The following is a 27,457-nucleotide window of genomic DNA, read 5'->3' as shown; positions in this document are numbered from 1 at the left end:
GTACCAGAATAAAAACATTTGCAGCCATCAACATTACTATCGTACTGTTTTTCAGATTCAATAGTCTTTTTTTATCAGTCAATTTTTAAACGCGGTTGTGGACGAAACGATGATATTCTGTACATCTAAATACATAATAGTTTGTAAAACCGCATTCTCTGAGACTGCTTTCACAAATTACAAGCGCAATCATATAGGGAGTTCGAAGTGTTCGTAGTCATGACTCATAGTGCGTTTATGTAAATAAAATATATATGCACCAGTTGTAGCTGACAGCCGAATTCGAGATATTGTAACCTAACATGAATCGAGTTGAAATGGATGGAAAGTGAATGCATGCCGTCCCAGTTGCCCTCCTGGTACAATTTTCCTCTCGCTCATCAACCCCCTTCTTCCTGGTCGCCGATATAAACTTAGTGCTGTATGTTCCTCCTCCCTGCCCTTGGCACCGCTCTCTTCCCAACCATATAATTTCGCCAAACTATGTTAAAATGTCGACGTCCCATAAAGTACCTGTCGAATAGCGGCTGATGGTCTTTCTTCCGGCCTCTATCTTCCTGCTGCTCCCGCCAGTTTACGGGAAAGCAAAAGAGATGGCAAGATTCCGAATGAAAAGAAAATAATATATTTCTACTCTTACCTCAAAGCAGTTGAAAATAATAATTTCCCTTTCGACTCCGTTCACAAGTCCGAAATCATTTTTTACTGTTTCTACGCTATAATGTAATATTTTAACATTGACTGACTCGGTTTTCAAAACGAAACTATATGCTTGTCGTACCAATATTATCAAATTCAACCTACCTATATCGAAAGAGAAAATAAAGAATGCCACATATTTGATCTTACCATTTTAGGTAAAATCCAGGTGGTTAAGAGTCTAGCAGTATCTAAGATTGTCTACCTTATGCGTATGACAAGTGTTCCGAAGAAGATTTTGAATGAGGTTAATAGTAAATTTTTTTCGTTTATCTGGAAAGGGAAAGATAGAATTGCAAGGAAAGTAATGATGTCAGATATTAAGTATGGTGGCCTGCGTGCCCCAGATGTGTTTGTTTCTCTTAAGGTGGTTGGAAAGGCTAGAGCGTCAGTTATAAATTTCAACAAAACTATTAAAATATAAAAGTAGTCAACATTCTCTGTGGAATAAAAAAAACTAGACATTTGGGCACAAAGGCATTGCAGAGTTATAGCCTGTTAAAACTTCTGAAAAACTGACCAAATAAGAAGAAGTTGGGGAGTCCTTAGTGTATTAACTATGGTAGAGGTCCCCTAGCTGTTAATAAATGTTTGAAAAGGGAAAGCCATTATTTGCTGTTTTTCAGGAAAGTCTGACAAGGTGGTGCTGGCATTCAGAGTGAGTGACTGCTATTGTAAATGCATTTTTAGATTCTTTGAGTGTCAAAGAGGTGTCAAAAGTGAGATTAACCAAAAAAAACTGCTCTATGACTTCAAAAGAGGGGTGCAAATATGGCTTGTTTTCAACATTTTTGACAGAATAACAGTTTTCTTACATAATTGTATACCAATTTAATCCAACTTTGAAATGAGATATGGACATAGAATTTTTACAGCCTATTAACAAGGTTACAGATAAGATTTGTACGGCACAATTTTCCTGTATTTGAAGTACTTTTTGAAAATCACATTTTGAAATTTGAAAGAATTTTTAATAATTTTTTGATATATAAACCCATGTAAAATCATAAAAACAAATTTTATTTACAAATCCTGCCGTACAAATCTTACAATAAATAGTGTCAACATATTTATAACTAATTTGGTAATATTAATACTATCCATTATTATTAAATTCAAATATGTAAAAAAAATATGAAAAATTAAATTTTAATATTTACTGGTGTCATTTTTCAAAATCTTGGCTGCAAATATACAATTTTTATATTCTTTGGAGAAATATTAACTAAGGGAGTTATCCTGAAAATTTGAACTAAATATCTTGATTCTAACACTTGAAACTTGACATTAACTCTGAGAAAAGAATTGGTGCAAAAATAGCCTTTCCAACCACCTTAAGTCATTTCGTGTATCATGGATTAAACGTTTTCTGGACCCTTCTGTTAAACACCCATGGAAGGAATTTTTTATTAAACGGTTGCAACCAGTGGGTGGTAAATTTGTATTTAACCTACCTACGTTGACTTCAATATGAAATCCTGTATCTGTCATCGAGGCTTCAGTTGATTTCTTGGCCTTTCAACTCGTCTGGAGGTAAACTTTCTCCCCGTATTAAGTATGCGATACCTTAGCCTGGCAATATTCTCTCCTCACGAGTTAGAATAGTTCACCTTAATCTCAGGTCACCGTGAAAGGGAGTGTACGTCAAGAAGGTGATGACTTGTCGTGACCTCATGCAGGCAGTGCTTTCAGTGAACGACGCCCAATTTACATACGGTGACGTAAATGACCTCTGAGACATTGGTGTACAAGCCCTTCGAGTACGACCCGACGCCTACCATACCAGCCTGAAAGAGAATGTGTGTGCGTTCAGACAAAATGGTTGTTCCAGACAGAATCTCATGAAAATGGATCGGCGTTCTCTCGCTAACGTGTTACTTTTGGTCTTCTTGAGTCTTCAGTTGATATCACTAACAAAACAAGGTAAGGAGAGTTACTATATAGGGTCGAAAACTTGCACCTTTACGCATAAACAGCTAAATATGACAGAAAATCGTAGGGTTTACTCCTATCAATACCAGGAAGTAAACTAAAGGAAATTACGTGGCCATGTCCGACTACACATCAGGCATTTAAAGTGGCACTCCCACTTGGTAACATTTTAAAACATGTTTTTTAAGCCAACGGTCGATATTTGACGTGACGACAGCGCGCGGATCGCGAGATATCGATAAAAACATGCCCTCAAAAAAGTAAAAGTTTGAATTCCGGTGGCCCACCTAAATTCAGCTTCCGAACATCGAACGTTCGGCACGGGGCCTTTGTCAACTAAGCTATGGAGTACCAGTCTACGCTGACGCTGCTGTACCGTACGCCACAGTACCACTCGCGTCGGTGATCGGTCATTCCCCGTGGGAGAAAGCCGAGTCTTACTGACTCCGCAAAAAACGAAAAACAAAGTTGACTAGCACAGTTAGGTTTGGTTGATACATAGCGGCCGCCACGTGGTATGTAGACGCATACCACATTGCGGCCGCTATGTATCGATACGCACGCAACTGTGTGGCAGATGATAAAATGTAGTCATCAGAGGCGGCTAATATTTTACACGTAAAAAACTGATATCTATGTGGTACTGGTTAAAAATATAATACAACTGATTGAGATTAATGAAAACGACAAAAACTAAGAAGTTTTTAAAAAAACTTACCCGAGGTAAAGGCATAATGATGTATATAAAGTCTTCGCAGTGCAGTGGGAGGTAATTTAATTGCGTCATTCGAACGTTTTTGGACTCCCTAGAATATCGTCCATCAGCACAACAGCGAACCGTCGGGTCATAATCAGAAACGATCGTAAAACTTCGGTATGTGAAAAATACGCTCGGGAAATGACATGTTTTTATCGATATCTCGCGATCCGTGCGCAGTCGACACGTCAAATATCGACCGTTGGCATTAAAAAAATGTGTTTTAAAAACGTTACCAAGTGGGAGTGCCTCTTTAAGCTGCGTCCGCAAACAAACCGGTGGGGGGGTAGGGGCTGGAGGAATTCAGGGGGTATTCGAAAATTTGGAGAGTAGTAGAGGGGGACGTGAAAATTTTGCTCTACCTGTTGGGGGAACTTGAAATTTTTTTTGGGTTCCCTTTTATGTTTTATATTTTCCAATTCAAAGTTTTTGTAGGTAATTCAATGAAAAAATAAAGACCATTTTTATGTCATCCAAATGTTGTAATTTTAGTAATAATTTAACAAACTCTAGAACCATTTTGTCACATTCCATAACTTTTATCTCGAAAAAATCTAAAAAATATGTGATTTGTCATAAAAAACGAAACTTGAGCCTCGTAACAGGGCAGAAGCTGCAACTGTTGATGATTTTTGGAATATTTTTATGCAATATATCAACTGCAGTTTCTTGATGTCTCCCTACAGCATGCTCAAACACACATTATCACATGCACAAGCCAAGTTTGTCGTCTCCGAACAAAAAATACGGGATTTATTCTCTAGTCGTTCTACGTCACGACAACCCGCGTCTATGTCATCAATTTTGGTGCGTCGGACCTTTATTTTGTCGATCTTCGGTGTGCTCGTAAATATGTAAACAAACAACATGGCGGCCGATGTTTCTCCCACGATCGATCAAAAGTCATGTAATGAAATCGATATTTTCACAGACTACGACATTACTAAGCCGAACAATGTAAACACAAGTGTACCGCCTGTATATTCCGAAGGAATTAAGTGAATAATTTGCGGAAACAACGAACTCAAAGCTGGTCGCGTATACCGTGGGTTCCAGGTCAGGCGCGACGTTTATATTGTTCGCGCCGTCGAGATTCAGTCGATATTTGTTCCCGAAAAATAGCGTATCTTCGTCTGTGATAAATTTCTAGGACTATGCTGTCTTTGAAATAGAGTATAACTTTGCGGAAGGTAGCCTACGTGTAGACCGAGAGCTGTCATTTGCTCCACACACGAACGAACGTGAGCGCAAACGCACACGACGGACGGCTGGAAATGATTGACAACTTGTGCACGGCGTAGGGCCTGCTGATATTTATTCCTAAAGTAGTTCAAAAGTTTAAACGCGGAATCGTCATGAAAAACTTATTTTATTTTGCAAAAAATAACGAATTCTTGGCTTGTGCATGTGATAAGTATATTATTCCCTAATATTTTTCTTCGTTCAGCTCTGAAAATACTCGTGACGTAATGACCGTGTCACCACTCGTCTTGGACTCGTGGTGACACGGTCATTACGTCACTCGTATTTTCCTTCGCTGAACGAAGAAAAATATTAGGGAATAATATCTAAATGTTCAGTTTGTCGACAAAGTATTAGGTGATAATTTAATTAGAGTCCAGACTGACAGTCAGTTGTCAGTGACACAAATGCATGGTACACATTCACAGGCTGTGATAGCAAGCTGACTACTGGACAGTTCAGCATGTTGTAGGGAGTAGAAAAAAACGCAGTTGTATAAAGTTTGTCAAAATTATTAAAGTTAATACAGCTACTGCCTATACAGGCAATTGTCACTATCAGATACTGCCCTGCTACTGCAGTGTCATACCTGAACAGTGATAGAGATAGCTCTGACTCTGATGTACATGGCAGTTGAAGAAGAGTTTGTGTCAAATGTCGCTCATGACAGTGTAAAATTACTAAACAAGATCAGGCCAGAGAGCAACACATGGAAAAACACATGGGAATTTTGAATTCTGGCATATTAGAATAATCAAATGTTAAAGAAAAAAGATGGGGTCACCATGCTTGATTTTCTAACTTTTCACATTCTTGTCATAAAATAATACAAAAGTAAAACTTTTGAACAGTAAAGACGAAATGAAAAAGTATGTGACTAAATGGAATTACTTATTTTTAACCAAATTTGCAATTATTACACCCAGAATTTCAGAAATTGAAACGGAATATTTTAACCTTCCAGTATTATCAATTTTGAGTGGCGTCTAATTCATATATGTCTTGTACTTTTGAAAAAAAAAATTGGTAGGTCACTGTGCTCAGGTTTTTACAATATGGCAAGTAGCCAGAATTCACAATTTGCCTACTGTCTCATGATCGTCATTTTGTGTGCTCTTCGGCAGGAGCAATAGACCTCAGTGGCCAGAGTTGGATTAACTCAAGTTGGCTTAGACCAATAAATCCAAAAAGTTCACTGATACGTTTAAAGAACTTTCCTTCGGAATATGACTATACAAAGTGCTAGTAACAGGTAGTGTTGAACACCTGTGAGGGGAAAGGCGCAATATGTGTCTATTATTTCTGCGCACACATCCTTTACAAATATGCGGGCCTGTGATAGTTGGAGGGACTTGAAAATTTTGATCATATAGAGGGGGGGCATTTGAAATTTTTTGAGGGTATTGAGAGGGGATCTGATAAAAAAAGATTTCCATCGCGATTCCGCAAGCCCCCCCCCCCCAATCGTTATTTGTGAACGCAGCCTTACGTCATGAAATCTCTGGAATTCGTTTTACTCATGTGAAGTACATATATCAATTCCATTTACAGAACATGAAATGTAAGATGTTGCTGTTACCTTGGACGTTTGTAATGATGACAGGATTTATCAACTATGTAGCGAGGACTATAAATAAAAAGTAAATGGACCAGTTAAAAAGTATTCTCTCGCGATAAAACGCAGTTTGAAAATAATCAAATAAGGCTATAAGGGAAATCTGGCGGTCTTCCATTCCTGACTGTAATCACTTTTGCTCTCCGCGTGTCGAGCTTTTGAACTCACCTGGCTGGTCGTACCAGTATGAAAACATAGCGCCGAAGTCGCTGAAGCACGGGTGACGGTATTCAGGAGTATTGATTTGGTGGGAGTTTAGCATAAAGGCATGGAACAGTTGCAATGCAAGCACATTAAAGGGACAAAGTCGCTCATTTTTGACATTATTTTGGTGATTTTAATTTCATTTGGAATATTATTGATGATGTTGTTTTAACTGAAGTATGCTTAATCACATAGTTGTTATGGTGCAACTTTCTCGAAGCAGAACATTACAAATATTTTACAAGAAACTTTATTTTTGGTGCAGTAAACCTTGGTAGGTGACAAACTTTGGTCATTTTGATGCTCCTCTGAGTAATATGTAACAGATAAATTAGAATTTTGATAAAATTATTAATATGTAGTCCGCATGAATGACAAGGTGACGAGTTTTGATCATTTGGTAACTAAACTTCTGTATCAAATTTGACTGAAATCCATAAAGCCGTTCTGTATATATTGTTATACTAGACAAACGGCCAGAGAAATGGTGTCTGTTACATCCGATATTGGAACTATTATTTGCTTAAAATTAAAAGTGAATTCACACAGCATGGCGAATTGATTTGTAAATACCTTTTTATATGTGACTTCATAAATATGCACACGTCATGCAGCAAAATCTAAACAATTGTTGCTATTTTGAAAGTCTATGAATATGCAATAGAGACCAGGTGTGAAACTCGTTTTGGTCCTTGTTTTCATGGACTGCCATCGTAGGGGGCGCTATGCTCAATTTTAAGCGTGCTTGGGGGGGTCAGGCCTTCTTGGTGGTGCCGTATAGATTACCCATAATCCATTGCAATGTGCTGTCGTAGGTGGCATGATATACAATTTTAACCTTGATTACCCAAAATGCATTGCAATGCGCCATGACGTCCTATGCCTTTCATATTCACTCATAGTGGTCTTTAGTTTCCTTGCAAAAATATTTCGTAGCAGATATGTGCAGTTTGTATTTTTATTTGAGGGGAGATGGTTGACTTGTGAAATTCGAAAGACGAGGAAAGCCTGTGGTTGAATACAAGTTTTATTGTATTATATAAAGACAAAGGTTTGTATAATAAATGCTAAAATGACAAAACTGATCTGCCTAGCAACAAGTAAAAGGGCAGTCTATAACATAAGCTTTTTAAATGTTTTGTCAAATTTCATGTATTTTACACATACATGATCCATATGTTTTCTAAAGCTGAACAGTAAATTGCTGAATGAGCATTCAAATCAAAACCTCCACTAATAAGGGGTAATTCACGTTAATATACTGAAAATTTCCTGTCTGTAAACCACCGGAGGGGGGGGGGCAGGGAGGTAAAAAACAAACAAACAAACAAACAAACAAATAAGCAAATAAATAATCAAAATTAAACAAACATACAAACAAATACACAAATAATAAACACAGGCAAAAAATAATTAGATAAACAAACAAACATACAATATCATAGAACGTCGAATAAATATCACCAACGAATAAACAGATACATACATGCATGTATATATATATATATATATATATATATATATATATATATATATATATATATATATATAATATATATATATATATATATATATATCAAACTGAATATTAAGTGTTTGAACATGCTTGAGAAGAAGCTATGGTTGATACACAGATGAAAAACGATTAAAGTATTATCAGAAGTTACAGCTGCTGTCCCTTTAATATCATTTTATTTTCAATTTCAAAATAAAACGGATGCAGACACACAGTGCACACTAACAGTAGCAGCAACATGAGTATTTCCATCCTTTTTCTGGATATTTTTTCCAACAGCAAAATCATCTAGTACTAGATCTTCTACCGGTTCTACAATTAAACAGATCAATCACAAATAACATTGGCACAAAAAATGAAGTGATTAAAAATTAACATTGACAGTGCTAAAACAGCCACTCAAACCCTAGTTACCCTATGCAATAACAAAACAAAATCTTTTGGTATGAAAATTGATATTCCACATGCGAAAGAAATTATTTAGTTTGACAACTATTTGTTCATCAAAGGCTAGTGGCCTTCAGCTGGTGGGCTATGCCTAATTATCAGTAACGTCACTACGTTGTATGTCCGATCCTACTACAAACTTCTTGACTGAATTCTAGCAGATAATGTGCCACTATATATGCTACGAAACGTGCAAATCAATTGCTACTAAACGATCTCAAACGTGTAAATTTGGTGAGAATAATGAATGACATATCTCAAAAATGTTTTGAAAATTCAGTGAATATATCGATACTCACTCGCAAGTAACATCATGGGTTACTGTTTTGCTAACTGTCTAAAGTGAAATGTTCCAACTGTCGTCTGCCATGAAGTCAAAAAACGTCCCCTACCATGCCAGCTCTTCGTTTAGAAGTGGATTCGGGATCACTTTATTATCTGCCGCGACATTTTGAACTTCATCTTGGTCATTTGAAGACCTCATGAGATACGCCTGATTGCTTCACAGGGGCAGCCATAGCCATGTCCATATGCTAATTTATAGAGGTACGTAGTCACAACGTACAATGAACGTAGGTGGCAACTGCGCCACCAACGGGTGCTGAACTCGAAACGCGGAAGTAAAATCCGCGCTGAGATCGCACATTTCGCCCTGAGTTATACGGTGGCCCAAAACTACCTGTTCTCCGCATTCAAAGTCTGCGTCGCATTCAATTGTTTTTCTCTCACATATGTCTCCGCATTCAAAGTCTGCGTCGCATTCAATTGTTTTTCTCTCACATATGTCTCCGCATTCAAAGTCTGCGTCGCAATCAAATGTTTTTCTCTCACATAAGCTTATGTCTCCGCATTCAAAGTCTGCGTCGCAATCAAATGTTTTTCTCTCACATATGTCTCCGCATTCAAAGTCTGCGTCGCATTCAATTGTTTTTCTCTCACATATGTCTCCGCATTCAAAGTCTGCGTCGCAATCAAATGTTTCCCTCTCACATAAGCTTATGTCTCCGCATTCAAAGTCTGCGTCGCAATCAAATGTTTTTCTCTCACATATGTCTCCGCATTCAAAGTCTGCGTCGCAATCAAATGTTTTTCTCTCACATATGTCTCCGCATTCAAAGTCTGCGTCGCAATCAAATGTTTTTCTCTCACATATGTCTCCGCATTCCAAGTCTGCGTCGCATTCAATTGTTTTTTCTCTCACATATGTCTCCGAGGTATGCCTCAGTGTACGTTATTCCGCGAAGCATAATTTCTATCGAACAGCGCTCTCAGACGGTCGCTATTGACAACGACGAACATTGTATCAAGTTATTTTCAATAGATTATCGATCGAAAATTTGTTTGGACGCCGCTTGTGCCGGGCGCTCGTGTGTTGAGGTCACGTCATAAACATTTCCACAATAACCCATATATTGACTTATACACTTAAATATCAACATTGAAGGTATCCGTTGGTTTCCTGTACTGAAATTAAATCGACGACAATTTTTTAGTTTTGGTGATACTTTTACGTACGTTTCGGCACATTTTGGCGCACCTCGGCGTAGTTTGGCGCCATTGTGAACGGGGGACTACACGCGAGTGAGCGAGACAACAATGTATCAATTTCGGACAAAAGGATATCGATCGATAACGTTCACTGCACGATTACAGTGGAGACTCTACGCCCGTTCGCCTCTGTTCTGTGTTATTCTTGCAGTTTACTGGGATTTTCATAGTTAATATTCGCCAAAATTTGGTATAAATTACAACAACCTGACTGGTATTTGGTCTGTATAATTTAAGAGACGCTAACCGATTAAAATGGGTCAATATTAGACCCTGATTCTGCATATGCAAACGCTGTAAGATCGCCATTTTATTCAGGGCAAGAGCAAAAATTCAGCGATCGGAAAAATAAAATGCAACTAAAACAAGTTTCGTCGAGAAATTCAAAAAACTAAAACGACAGCAATTTTGTATATATATCAAGGAAACACCGTGCCACTTTTCACTATAATTGGTTCAGAATTGAGAAATTTGAACGAGCGATAGTTGTACGGTCTGTTCAGTACATTAAACGCAATTGTTTTCTATGGGAAATCGAGCAGAGTAGACACATCGTAAATGAAAAATACATCTGAAAAAAAAGTTGGTTTAACTTTTTCATTTCGCTGTTATTTTTTATAATATTTGGTATGACACATATCAAGAAGGGTAACTAAAACTCTATGGTTTTATTTTTTTAGTTTCCCTCTTTTTTTATGAAATGACGAGTTGAAGATCGTTTTGCTGTTGACTGTGTTTTTACTTGATTTTGCATATGTCTCTTATCGCTTACGTATTTTTGGAATTCCCTTGTGAAATTCTTCCCAAAATATTATAATTGTAAGGGCAACATATACGGGAAATAGGACCTGTTGCTCTTTCATTAATATTTAGATGTGCAGCAAGGAAATACGGCGAAATTTTAACATGGAGAGTCAATTTCACCTCCCGCGTCATGTTGAAAATTTCGCCGTATTTCCTTTGACTTCTATTTGACTTCTATTGATATGCTAATAAGGATCTGACCGAAGGAGCGACGTCTCTATTAGCATATCAATAGAAGTCAACGTTCGCTGCTGGAGTGAAAATCTTGAGTACTCCTTGGAAAATCAGCCGAAATTACGTAAACGAACGAGAAATTTTGTTCACAAAAGGAGTTAGGGAAGAGCAATAATCAGAGTTCAGGCAGGTATAGGTCATTTTATTGAATTACGCTCACTTTGGTTTATTTTGCCGTTCAAAGTTCCGATACATGTTGTGTCGTCGTAATAGACCCACTTTCGCTCGCAGTTGGCCCGCAGCTATCCGTGGCGGGGTTGACCTTTGACCCACATAACGACGCACGCAACCCCGCCAACAGATAGTTGCGTTTCCACAGCTAGCCCTGAGTAGACTGGCAGAGACCCTGCGATTCGCGTTTTTGCCCAGTGTCAGTCAGTTGCAACACGCGCGGGCCCTTCAGAGACACAGGCGCTCCTTAGCTGGGTAGTCTGCTAAGTGGATCGATTTTCGGCTCGATTTATCGATCCCGCTGTCGATATGCCCGCCACTGCAATCTAAATAGTGAGTACATTTAGGCACGGTCCTTTTTGTGGAGGGACTGTGATTTAGATTGCAGTGGCGGGCATATCGACTACGGGATCGATAAATCGAGCCGAAAATCGTTCTACTAAGCAGACTACTCAGCTAAGGAGCGCCTGTGTTCAGAGACGCGACGCGAATCCCATGGTCTGGACGTTCTTGCAAACAAAAGGTCGGATTTCTGCCTGAACCGGGTACTTTATAGAACTCCACACATCCGTTAATCAAAACAAAAATGACAGGTAGCATAGCAAAATAAAATGAAAAATGAAAAATAAAAACATGTCGCATATATAGGTCTACTGGCTACTAGCATAATATTCTCTCCGCCCAGTTGGATAGGTGTTTCTTTTGACGTCACTACCTTATGTATATTCATATACTTGCAAGAACCGACAGTCGCTGTGTCTGGCAGCACGTGCTCACAGCTGCACAGCGCGGCGTAGCCTTCGAATGCAGGCCCAACTTTGGCGCGCAAAAAACAAGGCGCGCACAGCAACTATGGAGAATCTAGTGCGACCCCTGCATTGCCAAAAGTACGGCCAAAACGGAGTCAGCGTGGACTCTCTCTCGTGCGCGCAACAAAATAAACGTAGCCACTGACGTTTATTACAGACAAAACATACAGACAATGTAGCAAATATCATGAAATCTTTTTTGTTGAAAAGGCGTGCTGGCGTTACCAGGACTGTTTTGAACGTGTTGATTTCATCATGGATGTTAGATAAAAATATCCATGTCTAGAACAAAAACTAATGAAAAAAGTTAAATTTCAATATTTCAACGATTTTATCCAACTCAGAAACGAAGGCTTTCCGTTTTGGGGGAAAAATTGACACTAAGCATGGATAAGGTCTATGGAAACACTAACATTTTAAAACAAGAACATGCAAGAAAATGTCAACAAGTTCGTGCAATACCAGTCGTGTTCCTTGCAATTCAAGGTGTTTGTGGATACGATGGTGGAGGTTCTTTGGGAATGGGTTGGAACCATTCATCGGTACGGATACTAGTCGCTGATGTGTTTAGCGGGAGGGGTGGAGGAGTCGGTTACAGTCACAGTCGCTGACGGTGTGCTCGCTGTTGTCGGAATTTCAACTGGACGTTGATAATAGACGTACGGTGATGAAGGTGGCATCGTAGCTCTGCATAGCAGGGCTGTGTGTTACCGGCGTTATACGGCCTCCCACCACAGGCCGTATAACGCCGGTAACACTGGCTCTAGCTCTGCTATGCAGAGCTAGTGGCATCGCATAATACGGATAAGGTGTGCATGTGTAGTACTGGCAATACGCAGGCAGCAATCTAAATTGAGCTGCGTGCTGCGGAGATTGCTCGGTTGACGCTATCCCACTTTCGCTGAAGCTAACACCACCTCCTCGACGGGCGTTTGTGTAGATTCGGGCGCAGGAAACGTGATACCACGCCGTTCAAGCTCTTTCTGTACATGATTTACCGTACTTTTTGTTTTGTTCTCAAACCCATCGTATTTTTCACCATCGACTAAATAATTGAATGCCATCTCTTACTCTCTGTTTTTTGACGAATCAGGATTTAGTTATCCGGGAGTTTGTAATAGCCTGTACGGACATGCAGCTATCGGCACTCGCTGTGTTGAAATACAGCGGTACGCTACAACCAAAACAACCAAATGTAACGCTGAATCATTTGTCATGCAAACGATGGTACTCCTTCGCTCATGGTTGGCGACGTCGTCATTGTTGACACTATTGCCCAACTCATCACAATCGTGGAGGTGAACTTTTGGCACAATTCTTAGATCACATGGGAATACAGTACATTTTCACGTTAACTCACTCGCCTGACTTCAACGCAGCTGAGTATGTAAAAGACCGATATTCAGGCATTTGTTTGGGGACAATAAACAATATGCTGTCCTTCGCGAGTTAATGGAAATTACGCCTAGTGATTGCCTCGGCTTTTATCGCAAAGTTGGCTATTTGATCATGTAGTTTTTTCCAGGGAAATAGGTCCTTTTCCTGAGAACGAACCAGGTAACCCTAGAAAGACGGTTGCGGTTTTTCTCAGTCTGCAGTCCGGGTCTGCAGTACACATGTATACAGCAAAAAACAGGATGGTTGGACAGTCTCATATACATTACGTTTACTTTTTGTACGTCCCACACAAGTTTGTAGATACATTGTAGATAAAAAGAACCGACTCATTTGAGTGAAATACTAATAATGTAACACTCCACTCCACTGTTTATCCTTGTGTGTCTAGACAGATTGGCACCAGTACGTATACGTTGTATTATGGTTTGTTTAGCCAGAGTCTCTACTATCAACTCAATAACTAATTTAGCTATTCCTTGTGTGTTCTATCCAGACACTCAAATGAGTCAGTTCTTTTTATCTACAATGTTATCTACAAAACTTGTGTGCCACGTATAAAAAAGTAAACGTAACGTATATGAGACTGTTCAACCATCCTGTTTTTTGCTGTATCTCGCTGGCATGATGAATGTTTTCAGTGTGATTCCAATTAATCCCTGTAGAGAAATTCTGCACACGTAATTATTTGTTACAAAAAGGATACAAATTGAATCTTTTGTTTGACTTGTACGATTGTTTGATGGCGTTTAGTTTGGGTATTCTGTCTGAAAAAACGTCAGTGAATGCGTTTACTCTGTTGCGCCGCACAACAGAGAGTCCAAGCTGACTCCGTCATGGCTATAATACGATCGAAATGACTGACACTAAACCAGCTAAAGTTGCGCAAAACCACAGGGGCTCGTAAGTGGCTATTTAAGTCAATATTACAGCGTTTTTCTTTCTTTTTCAATGTTACAAATAAACCATGCAGCTGAAGAGCACAAAACTTGTGTTGCTGTCTTTTGTGTAGCTTGTATTGACATGTATAGTGCGCCCTCGATGGGGAATGTGATCATATTTAAATACGACCTTTAGTTCCGTGACCTCTAGCCAATTCCTTTGGCCATGCCTACTAGCCATGCGTACAGATGTCGCTGTGTTTACTGTACTAATATTTCCCGAGGGCAGGGCAGGAAGTAGGCATGGCTAGAGCCGGGCCTAGAGGTCACGGAACTAAAGGTCACATTTACGAGGACGCACTATACATGCCAATACACGCTACACAAAAGACAGCTACACAAGTGTTGTGCTCTTCAGCTGGATTATTTGAACATTGAAAAAGAAAGAAAAACGCTGTAATATTGACTTAAATAGGCACTTATGAGGCCCTGTGGCAAAACATGAAATTTCACTGCGAGAGCAATTGGAGACACTGAACACTTAGGGCGCAAATAAGCCTTAGCGGGAACACTGGTCAGGTGCCAAACCCGCCTTGGCCTTCATCAGAAACAATAATGTGCATCATCATGTATACGTCCGCGCTGTCGATCGCGGCTAAACATGCTTTTCGCTCTCGTCTTACAACCTCATAACCAATATTAAATTTAACGAAAAATAACAAGAACAGAACGATTTGGTAAATTCATGTTTATTTACACTGAATTAAATATATTCAATTCTCAACCGTGTACTATATGAAGCTATGCATGGAGACTGTTCACAGTCAACCCCCCCCCAATCAAACACTAAGTCACGTGATCTGAAAACCCTAGAAAAATATGGAAAATAAAATCAATGACTCTCGATGGAATCCTCCAATCAACTTCATTTGAACAAATCCCCATCTTCATGTACCAAGTTAGACTGTCACAAACTTTCGATGCCAAATGTTCAGCGGTTTGTCAGTTTAAACGGTTTACAGACACTAAATGTCTACATCCATCCATCCATCCACACAGACAGACAGCCTACTCTACGGAATTCGACACCATAACTATAGCCCTGCTGACTACGTCACCCGTGCTAAAAATTGGTTGATAGTCGATTTCATAGAAATACTATGGGGGAAGGGGTCTGGCGACAACTGAGGAAAGTTAGACATAGAGACGGATCTGGTACTAGACACAGGGGTAGGTTATAGACATTACTCCATTAGAGGAAGAATATAGATTAAGTTTTGATAATAATTTTGTTCTGGAAAATGGGATCATTTTGTTCTTCGTCTATTTGGATTGTGTTCAAATGATAAGTATCAGCCTTACGAACGTAACTCAGTGTGTTTAACATACATTCCTAGTGTTGAAAATAAAATCCTGTCCTGACAAAAATGCAGTTGTTAACAATAACGGCAGAAATTATCTATATACATGCTGAGTCGACATGCTGAGTCGACAAGTTGAACTCTAAGCATTTGGAATGGCTTTGGAGTAGAAAGAGAAATTGCATTGTACAATAAAAAATAAAATCGAAAGTACATATAGCGTTACAGCTAATGCAGATTTAAGCTGAGAGTAACGGACCATGTCCAGTCTGTGATAACGTTTAAATACTTGGTTTCCGTAAATTTTATTGCGTCATTAGAATATATGGTTGAGAAGGGTTATCAATATTTTAGTTTGACATAATGTCAGGCAGTTGCAAGATCGACGTAATAGGCAAACGTTTATGCCACGATGAATGAAGTTTTGTAAAGCAAGTAAGGAAAGGAACACGTTTAACATCCATAAAGTTACAATAAGTTTAATTTTTTGGACCCGCTCTACTTTATTATTCGACTACTTTACTCGCCAATGCGGCGGCGTTGTATCCTGTTTGACGAAAACGGTAACAAGCACACCAAGTCAGTACAACTAACATTGTTTGCGAGCCGTTCCAAAACTAGGCAGACATTAGAGATCTTTCAAATATAGTTTATACGAAATATATAATAGTGATCGATGTTAAGAGACCCAATATATGTTTAGTGTCCATGGAACTTAAATGATCTGTAACTGATAATATTAAAACGATAAAATCCGTCTGAAATTAGTAAAATTACAATTATGGGCCACGTAAAAATAATTCAGGACCTTCGAAGATGATCAGAAACCCCATGCCACTGTAACCGTACAGCTGTTACGAAAGCCTGCTCGCAGCAAACCGTAGAAAAGAACGTGTGCAGATTTATTTAGATTTTTGCATAAATGGCACAGGCAAAGATGTGCAATCTGGAAAAAAATGGAAAGAACATATTTTTGAACAGTAAGGCGTATCGCAAACATGAATACTATAATGCTGTTCAGTTTTGGATGGATTTCACGCATGCATACACTAGTAGTCGAGCTTCATAATTATGAGCTTCAGAGGTTTGGAATTACCATTGCTACTTAGTGTCATTATAATAATGGTATAATGGTGTACATCAAACTAAGAAATAGACGATTGTCAGTAAAAATCGACATCCGGCTTTATCAGACACTCGGCAGTATAATGCAAATTACAGGAACAAAAATACGAAGAGAAGTTACATACAAAAGTAGTATTGTAATTGCTCATTTTGTTAGGAATTCTCTGAAGTTGATATTACTCTGAGCTTGATGTCGTAAAACTAAGAGATGAAAATCGAAAGAAACTGACAATATATATTATTATTTGTCACTGAAACGGGTAGAGAATAAAACATTTTGTCTACAATATTTATAAACATGTGAAGGTGGCATCAACCATCAAGCTGCGTTGTAGTCAACTCCTTTATTGTCGCTGTTTGCCCTATAAATTCTGAATCGCACATGCATGTGTATTTTGCCTTTATATCCCAGTTTCAATTGTGCTTCTGTATGTTTAAAGCCTGTTTCTTGTGGCAACGTCACCGGAATCGTTGAAATTTGCAGTATTAAAAACAGCAAACTTAAATTAATGAAGCGCGTAATTTATTTCCATCACTTGTATGGTATCTATAGCATTTTGAACGAGAAACGCACTATATTTACTGCTTATTAGAACCTTAAAATGTTCTATTGCTTTGCTATAATCATCTGGTAGTTCAACTGTTTGATTAAGAGTCAATCAAGTCTTTACGTCGTAAATATAACATCAGACGTACTTTTCTGAGATGAAAACTCACTAATACTTTTACTTTCTTATCAGTTGAGGTGCGACTCAGTGGTGGTCGGACACCATTCGAAGGAAGAGTTGAAGTCAGACGAGATGGAGAGAACTCATGGAGATATATGTGTGGAACTGCTGCAGGATGGAATCTGACAGTAGCAAGGGCTGTGTGTAAACAACGAGGTATATTATACTCTTATATTCTGCTAAATAAATGAATAAATAAATGAATACATAAATAAATAAATAAATAAATAAATAAATAAATAAATAAATAAATAAATAAATAAATAAATGAATGAATGAATTTTGGCTTCTCTCGAGCCCGCGCCCATAAATAAACGCTTGTTATTTCCACTATATTATCAAAGAACCCCAAAACCGTCAAAATTTACGAAAATTTCCCACGCGAACGAGAACGGCCCCAAGAACTTGTCAGTGAGTAGTGCGCGCTGTAAAAAATTTGCAAATTCGGAGATTTTTTCAAGAAAATGTCTAAACTTGGCCCACAATTGTTCCATTCTAGTTTGTAATTGATTACGATTTTTGTACAAATTAAGATTTACGTTTCAGCTGAAATGTTACGATGTTTACGATATTATTCGTATTCACGGCCACATAAACAAACCATTATTGCGTATTTGTGGTCTGTAACATGGTTCAGCTCGACCAATTAAAATGCCACGGACAGGGCATGCTAATATAATGCCCGTCAACGGCTTTTGCACAACAACTAAAATAAAATTACATTTTGTCTACCATTGTCATTATTCATCGTAAAACGTTTGTATGTACTTTTGGCTATTGCAGGAACTATCGATTTTATCACTATAATCTTGTCTCTAAAATCCCCGTTAGCTGTATCTTTTTACATTTTACTATCCAAAATTAAAAGTTGCCTTCCGACCTTAGGCGAAATATTTGGATTTTGATTTGGACTCACGTTATTTAGCCATATTGTTTTGGAAACGTGCTATTTCAATTCTTTGTGAAGAGGGATTTATTCATTTATTGATGGGGATTTATTCAGGCATTGACGGGTAGGCCTATATTTGCGGCTGCTGTATTGACTTTGAGTTGCAACTCCAAAATTATGAAGTTGTGGAAAAACTTCAAAAGATATATGGGGTGTCTGTTAGAATTGTTTTATCATTATCACCTTATTTTGGTACCTTACCTACACATTGACAATTTCTCTTCCTATTTCCCAGGTTATGTCACCGTGATGTGGGAATGGTCTAACAGTGAATTTGGTAGAAGTGATCTGCAGTCTTCTGTTTGTGACGTCAGATGTCCTATCATGTCAGAATCGTTAGAAGACTGTACCATAGATTGGGACAACAACGGACATGATTGTCAGTGTAATGACAATTACCATGTTGGAATCACGTGTTACTGTGAGTATACACAGCATCCACAAGCTTCAGCGATAGTTTCATTAGCGATGAAATTATTATCTGACAGTGTTTATAGATTATGCATTCATATGTTTGCTTAAGGACCTCAAGGGTCTACATGTACATTTTACTAGGTTTAAGACTGTATCGTGTCCATGTCGACCAAACGGGTGACATATCTGGATATTCAACTTAAGATAAGGGATTCCTAAAGGATTAAACCCACTTTGATCACATCATTGCATTTGAAGCAATAAGCTTTAGATCGCTCATATCCCACGTCTAATTGATAAGTATATATATTATTACCTAGGGGTGCCTAGATAACTGAAACATGTGATTGGCGAACAAAACCCATTGCGCCCGACATTAAACCGACCTCCCCCAAAAAGTTCAGAGTGCACCGACAACAACAACAACGACATGCAGTTTAAATTTAAGCATCCTCCAAATACAATAAATTACTGAAATGGGTTATTGATAGCTTATATTGCTGACTGGCGTTTGTTTGAACAACAAAGATTGCAATACAAAATCCGAGCGGTCATGGTGATTGACCATGGGTACTATGATTATATACGGTGTACACGAACCAGGCGTGGACATGGAATATATTAAGTGCAAATTTGCGCATGATAATTGAAATAGATTCTACTCTATGCCCCCTAAACGCAGTTATGCATATACCATGAGTGTACCTAAAGGCAGAGGACTCAATTCCCGATTCTTAGATTATTTGGTTCTCCGAGGCCAACGTTACGTCAGGTTTAATGTTTGAATTGTCGCATCGCCGATGATACATAGGTGACAACAGATTGCCACCATAGTTAATCCAGCATCCAGATTTCCACTATTCTACCTGTTAGAGGTGAATCGGTAGAGCACAGATATTGTCTCGCGCTGTGGGCAATTGAAGCCTGGTTCGTTGAATCGCAAAGTCGCAAATATCGTACCCAAGCGCAAAGAGGTGACAGAAAATAGCAGTACAAGTTTAGCTTATTTGAGTCGCTGGACACAGACGTTAAAAAAGGGAAATTATGAAACAAAACATTATAGAACATTATTTGTGTTACCTCCCTTTAACACTGTGTTAACTTTCGAAAGCTAGAGCTTCGATACGATGTAAGTTTTTTTCTTTAGATATACCGTTTAACTTCCGTCTGCTTTTTCACAAGGCAGAAAGAGTAGACTTTTATGAAAAAAGACTATTTTACATCGTATACCACTTATAACAAACCAAATTCGAATGCTTAAATAAAAAGAAGCCTGACAAGTTCATTATTTTGACATGCACTCGAGTGACAGCAGCTTTCAAATAGGCAACAGTAGTTTCTCGCCAAGCTTGCCAGCCGCCAATGTCAAAAAATTGAATAATCGCTCTCGGGTTATTATCTCTTCATAAAGGTAAAACTTGTATAATTCAAAGCGTGCATAGGATATTTTTGATCAAAACAACATGGTTGAAGTTGAGTTTTTTTCGGGAGTATGTTTCAGGGCTGTCACCTCATCAGTCTTTTGCATATTTTAAGTTACCATTACATTGCTCCTATTTATATTCGGAAAGTACCCATTCTATGAACAAAGCTAATCATGCTGGTTTTAATGTAGAAGAATTACTGAAACATCTCATGGATACAGTTTTGCTCTCCTTAGTTTGATAAATGTTGCTTTTTTAGCAAGTTATCATCATTTCCTTTCAGATCCGGGCTTTTATGGTCGATATAAGGAGAGCTAAGGATAAGGCTATTTCCAACGACGATGCCATCGTCAATACCTAAGAATGACGTCACAATACAAAGATGCATCGGAGCATGTCGGGATCTAGAAAAGACAATTGCGGTTCTGGCAAGTGAAGACGAATGTCACTGTGGTGATGACTCTGTTGATTACTGGCGTTATGGAGAGGCTATTCCAGGATTACCAATACTGCCTGACACACAGGCTGTGCAATACAACACACAGCAGTGTCCTGGTGATCATGGAACGTCGCCATACATACAAGGCTGCGGAGCAGATTGGCAATTTGATGTTTATGACAGTAGGCTAAGTTTATAAAAGTATTGCAAACAACTATACATATCAGGAATTACATTCTTCCATCTTTATGTTACGGTGACTAGAGAGTATATACGTAGCGATCCATAACATGCTTTGTTGTGCATTTACGCTTTAGTGTAGTGGTAGCAGTATGAAAAAGTCATGACGCAGAAAATACAAGAAAGACAAAATATCAAATAACAACGAGTTATTTGACGTTCTACCGCAATGAATTTCATTTTACGAAAACGTAGCTACCTTTACATAACGTTACCTTCATACGTTCATGGCTCTTTCAAGAGTCAAGGAAAAAGACTAAATGTTCTTTGAAGTAGATATTCAGTGTTGATGTAGTTTCATGTGTGTATTTGTTTAGATGGAAAAGTCACTTAAAATTTGTTCATCGCCCAAATTATTCTCCTTTTAACGACTTGCCGTGTTCCGAATGTATATCGGTTTCATCAACCACTCAACAAAATAAAGCAAAAAGCGAAACTATTCTTTCAAATTAAAAAAAAAATATCTCTAGATCAACAAATTGGTACCATACCATTTGATCAAACATGATAGGCTGTAAACCATTTTGCAAGTATACTCATTTAAGCGAATACTTTTGATACAGCGGCTTTTGTGAAAAGATCATGATCAGACTGTTTGTCTTTCCTAGCGTCTTTCGGTGCCTGTGGCGGTGACTACACTGATTCCAGTGGATACATATATTCACCAAATTTCCCCGGTAACTATGCCAACGAACAATCGTGTACTTGGACAATAACAGTGGATCATGGACACATAGTAAAGCTAACCACTCTTATGCTGAGATTACAAGACAATGACATGGTGATTGTGAAGGATGGGATAGAAGACCATAACTCTACTATCAGTACTTTTACTGGTTATTCACTACCACAGCCAGTGTACAGTTCATCAAATACTCTTCGTATTGAGATGATCACCGACGATGTAGGCAATGATCTTGGCTTTGCATTACAGTATGAAGGTAAGTGCAATTGAACATTGTGACTACCTAATTTGTTTGTGGGAGTAGTGGTTCAGGTAGGGCCAAGACAGCCGTAGAATTGTTTTAAGTTTCTTTTATTATTTTACTCTCTGTAGGGTTCGATTTTGCTATTGACATTTGTATAAGCCTGGTCATTTAAGCTGTCATCATCCAATTTTCACCTCTTGACATCGTTCATTTGGACAAATTCCAATTTTTAAGTCAAAAAGATCTTGTGAACGGTGATGATAAAGTTAGTGTTTCATTATTAATCTCTATTTTCAAACGTCAGAAATACAGGAGTTTACTAGTTATTCCTTTCCAACCAGTTACGTTCTCAGACGCATTTTACAGATGCAATTTTCATTTATCACTTTAATCTAAGAATCAAAGTTCAAACTATATCGTCTTTTCGAGCACATTTAGTTCGTCCGATATCAATGCTCAGTGAGTTGTATTTATTCACAAAATGAAATCTCACCTTCCTGAATCATCACAAGGTAAAATTATTTCAGATATTTTTCCCCAGCTATCATTTCTATTATCAACCATCTACAGCATTATTCATAAGTGAAAGGTCAACTGGAAATGGCGATACATCAAAACAGGTGACTCTGATTTCGAAGTCGACAGAGTCAGCAACTTCCCCGGAAACGGCTAACGGCGATAACGCAACGTCTCCTCTAAAGGGTATGTCAAGTTAAATTCACTTTATGAGTACGTCTGGTTAAGGCATGCACCCAAACACAAAATATCCATCTAACTTCAATAGGTAGCTAACAATAACATTCAAATTAAGGGCTACAATATATTTCCTTTGATTTTGCAGTTTGGTGTGTACTGTTTTATACTAATTATTTGCTAAAGTCAAGCAATATAGGACATATTATCATGATTTGCCAAAAATTCTTGCCGCCTTTTTCGTAATTAAGGCCTTTGTCGTATTTGATTAATGATCAACACAATGATTGACTGTATACATTTTATACAATGATACATTTTGTCCAGAGCTCGAATAAAAGGGATCGTGTTAATAACAGACATTATCATATACCTACATTCACGTGCATGTGGAAAGCTATGGGAGAAAGCGCCCTCAGATCTGTGCATATTTATTAAAGAATCACGGCCCGGCCCGGTGCCCAAATATGGGTAATCGCGATTCTGGTTACTACGCGCGTTGCTATCCTCAAACGCTCCATTCGTACACAAAGCCAGCGCAAGATTAGGAAAACGTCTGCTCGCTCAGATCGTAGTTGCGCGTGGCGACAGTGGAGCCGCGCCGGTGATGTCGGCTTTTATTTCTAAATTTTACCTAGTATACTAAGTGCCTGCCTGTTTAGTATAAATTACAAGAAACTGACGACACGCTTTTGTCCTTCTTACACCTCGATTTCAGCCTTGATCTCTGTAGGTCACGTAATAGTACGCATGTTGCTTTGCACGTTCTAGAATTCTGCAGGTAAAGAAATGCCGTCATTATGTATGTCAATCCGCGACGGGAAGCAGCCATCGTATTTTTGAAACTGACACAAGTGGCGATGAATTTATGATATCGCATGCATTTTTATCTCCTAAATAATGTTGAATATTGTGTAAACTACATATTTATCATTCCATAAGGTATATGATAAAACCTTCACGGCCCTGATACGGCTTTTGCGGCCCTTGGTCGTACTGCGAACGGGCTCTCGCACGCTCGGGCCCTTCCGCCGTACGACCTCGGGCCGCAAAAGCGGTATCAGGGCCTTAAAGATTAGTAGAAGCAAGTTGCAACGGAGCATTCAGTAAAAGTATAAAAGTAACTAATTTTGCCATTGTGTGAAGGCAGTATATGTGTCCCAAGTTGTTCCCGCCTTACATTATCAAAATGTGAGTACATAAAAACCCACAAAATATAGAGATTAAACTCACAAAAACCCTTTTGTATCTTGCAAAGGCCCGGTATAATCATAGCAAATGACTTATCACCGGGTAAAACCCTTAAATAGAGCGTGATGGTAATCATATTCTTGTAGCTAATTCGTCAAACAGGATGACATTTTGAAAATGTATTATACTCTAGGACGCTCATTTTCAAGTAAAGTAGAAAACCTAAAATAAGAAGATTTATTACCGTGAACAGTTCACATGATGACAGAACAAGAAGTCGAGTAAAAATCGATGGAAAAGATTACGTACAATATTTAATCTTATGAAATCAATTACTCGAGCCATTTTTCATATCAGCATTAAAGCAGCGGTCGCCTCCCGTATAATTTTTCTCCTCAAAACAAATTGAAAGAGTACCAGGCCTGCGGTCAAAAACTCATTTAAGTCTACTAGTTGAGCATTCTACTGAAGTCTATTAGTGTCATCGGTCATGATCAGAGGTTACTTACTGTTCAGCAAGTAATGCTGGTAGGACTTTATTGGTTGAAAGCGAACCTAGCTTATGGTGCCTGCCTTCTTTTCCATTGTTTCGAAATATCATAAACGCAACTGTGAGTAGACAATACACGGGTGTAAAACACTATCAATTGATATTTCTTGATTATTCCATTTTAAAGAAATGTAAGTTGGACAGGTTAGTCACAGTGATGCTCCACTAGTTGTATGTGGCTACCTTTGGTATATACTCACTTCAAGCAAACACTAGATGCGCTATTTTGTCACTCTAAAGACTGATCCAAAAGTTTTATTTTATCTTTGGTTATCTCAGTAGATATCTACTGCTCTACTTGAAATACTTCTAGCTTTTGTAATATGCATGAAGGAAAAGTAGTTTAACGGCAACCACGAACTACACTAGCAAATTTCATCATGATTATACGGTCAAATTGCATCGTTTCAGATATGTAAATGTACATTGGTATCGGTGGCGGGATGTTCATTTGCTGGCACTCGTTCTGATTGTTGTTATCGTGGTATTGGTGCGGAGGAAACGAAGGTGAGGTTACTTTCTGTTATCGCTTTGATTTTATTATCGATGTCAAATCAGCTATTAGTAATGAAAATGACGACTGGAAATCTGTCGCACTAGTGCTAACCTATGTCATCACTACAAATTACAATTTCTACCAGTAGCGATAAAATGATTGCAATGTTAACTTTAAACCAAAATTGTTTTCCGTTAGTACTCATGATTTTGTATATTGCTCAGAATTTGCAAGATACAACACTGTGAATAATGGCATGTTCTGCGATAATTGTCATTGTATAACCATTTATATTCCGTAATCGAAAAGATCAAAATGGCTTACATCACACTTCTCTGACTTATTCCAGAACGAAGAAACAGAAACCTGAGGAACACAAGCTGGCATCTATACCAGATTTAATTAGCACAAGTGGATCTCCTGAAAGCGGAGATCCCGACATGAAACCCAACGCGCTCGAATCGGACGCAAATACGGCATTTATAAATGAAACTGACAATCCAAAATCCATTTCGCATAGTCGCGAGTCGATCGGCGGTGAACAGCACAAACTAGAAGAAATGACCATGATGAAAGAGTTCCCGACAGATTATGAGTTACTTGGTCTGGTCAATAACAAGGAACCCGTGCGACCACAATCAATTGACAAGACACCTGAGCTTGATGATCCTATGCTCAGATAGACATGCCTAAGAAAAGAAATAGTGAGAACGTTACGATTGGGCCTGGAAATGAGGCTGAATCCAAGGCTGGGCTGACAGATGGACACTTGTATGACAATATGCAGACTGAAGATGCTACAGTTGATGATAGAGAGAGTGAAGAAGTGCCGACTGTACCGAGGAGGAGCCTGTTGCGATTAGAAGACAGTGATGATGTTGGACAAATGTATGCACAAGTTGATAAGTCAAAAAAGAAAGGAAGAAGCAATGAGACAGGATTCGTCGATAGTGTACTGTACGAATCGATGTCAGACACAAAACCGTCACAAAATGACGGCTATGTCGATAACATTGTTTATGAGTCAGCCGCCAATATGGTGTAAAGACTTGAGTCGTCAAACTCTAAAGCATGCCCTTGCATGATCAAATTAGTCAAAGTGACATAAATCATAATATACAAGTTATATAAATATTGTAAACAGCTCACAATGAAAATTGAATGTATGGGAACTCATTATGCGACTTGTGGAGTTAAAGGAATTTACAGCATCTTGGTGTTTTGTTTGTTTATTTTTAACTCACGTGTTCACACTTATTTAATAAACTTTTGTAATTAGTGATATAACTCCGAAAGTCCCACACTGAATTTGATGATACCTGCTACAAATATTGAACTGATAGATATCTAATTTTACTGAGAAGCATTGAGCAGTGTCATGTTAAGAAACAGCTCATTTGCATATTGAATGAAGTGTTGTAATTAGTCACATAGCTCCGATACAACTGCACCAAATTTGATGAAATCTGCTGCAGATACTGATCCGACATATATCTGACTGTGTTGAGAAGCATTTGATTTATTTGAAGTAATTTAAGGATTCATTTGCACTATATATATATATATATATATATATATATATATATATATATATATATATATATATATATAATTTTGCAATTTGTGTTATAACTCTAAAATTATGGAATCAAATTTGGTGACAGCAGCTACAGATATTGATCTTATAAATGTCTAATTGTCGTGTGAAGCACTTAGCAGTGTCAAATTAATTAAGGGTTCATTTGCATATTAAATGAAATTTTGTAGTTAGTCATTTAACTCCGAGAGTACTGTGCGAAAGTTGATAAAACCTACTACATAAAATAATATGACAGATATCTGATTATTCTGTGAAGCGTACTACTATTTAATGAACCTGTTGTAAACCACGTGAGCACATTCAGTTTACATCTGGTTTTGTTTTGGTTTGTTTTGAGCATGTCAACAATTTAAATTTTTGTTAATAGAGTTAACATCTGCATAGCTTTCATTTTGGATTTCTTAATGTCGGTAAAGGTTAGATAAATTGCCTTATGCCACAAGTTGGCCCTTGACCTCTGAATTTTATTCTTTGTTTACAGTTTATCGTAGTAAGTTTAGGAAAAGTTTTAGACTTCAGTTTCGATGTTGATAAATTTTTATGGAACCAAACGTAAAACTAATATAGTCAAGTGTATTGAATTCAAATTTCCAATGTCTATCTTTAAGAGTATTCTGTCCTTCCACGTTCTCAGAGATAAAATATGATAAAGAAGGTGTTCGGTTCGATTCAAAATGATCACTGCTCATCTTCGTCACGTAATATGACTGTCAAACTACTTCCGTGACGAGAACCAAAGAAGTTTTATAATATTGAGACACCCTTTATAACATTTAATTTAACTCATTCATTATTTATTTTAACTGATGCGTATGATAAAGTCATACCTATCGGGAACTGTCCAATGACCAGCCATTTACATAGGAAACTATTCTGTAGAATTTGATATATCAGATTTTTTTTTTTCAAACTGTGGATTTTTTTCACTTACAATTCACTCATATTTTCAAACTATAGGTCTAGGTTCAAGAAGATCATTTATCCCATGTATGATCAGTTTGTAATCTAGAGACATCTTACGTTTCTTAACAATACTATTAAGTTGCATTGGTATTAATTCGATG

General features: G+C 38.0%; 1 protein-coding gene across 2 annotated transcripts; it reads left to right on the top strand.

The window, feature by feature from the left end:
- The first annotated feature begins 2,466 nt into the window (after positions 1 to 2,466).
- On the top strand, positions 2,467 to 26,338 carry LOC139132914 (kremen protein 1-like). 2 transcript variants are annotated; one of them, XM_070699272.1, is made up of 8 exons: positions 2,468 to 2,622; positions 17,481 to 17,624; positions 18,653 to 18,838; positions 20,539 to 20,876; positions 21,543 to 21,875; positions 22,434 to 22,565; positions 24,709 to 24,804; positions 25,143 to 26,338. In XM_070699272.1, the coding sequence occupies exons 4-7, from the start codon at positions 20,597 to 20,599 to the stop codon at positions 24,714 to 24,716; spliced, it is 753 nt and encodes a 250-aa protein (XP_070555373.1). In that variant the 5' UTR covers positions 2,468 to 2,622; positions 17,481 to 17,624; positions 18,653 to 18,838; positions 20,539 to 20,596; the 3' UTR covers positions 24,717 to 24,804; positions 25,143 to 26,338. The 2 variants fall into 2 exon arrangements, with proteins under 2 accessions (XP_070555372.1, XP_070555373.1); XM_070699271.1 differs by lacking the exons at positions 24,709 to 24,804; positions 25,143 to 26,338 and having other exon boundaries at positions 2,467 to 2,622; positions 22,434 to 22,629.
- Positions 26,339 to 27,457: the final 1,119 nt, after the last annotated feature.

Source organism: Ptychodera flava, chromosome 5 (assembly GCF_041260155.1).
Source record: "Ptychodera flava strain L36383 chromosome 5, AS_Pfla_20210202, whole genome shotgun sequence".
Classification (NCBI taxonomy): domain Eukaryota; kingdom Metazoa; phylum Hemichordata; class Enteropneusta; family Ptychoderidae; genus Ptychodera; species Ptychodera flava.
This window is presented reverse-complemented; position numbering and strand designations above follow the sequence as displayed.

Excerpts from the sequence above, each read along its gene's own strand:
- LOC139132914 (XM_070699271.1), top strand. The coding sequence starts at position 20,597 with ATGCCATCGTCAATACCTAAGAATGACGTCACAATACAAAGATGCATC. Across the intron at positions 20,877-21,542 it reads GCAATTTGATGTTTATGACA|CGTCTTTCGGTGCCTGTGGC; the intron begins GTAGGCTAAGTT and ends TGTCTTTCCTAG. Across the intron at positions 21,876-22,433 it reads CTTTGCATTACAGTATGAAG|CATTATTCATAAGTGAAAGG; the intron begins GTAAGTGCAATT and ends AACCATCTACAG.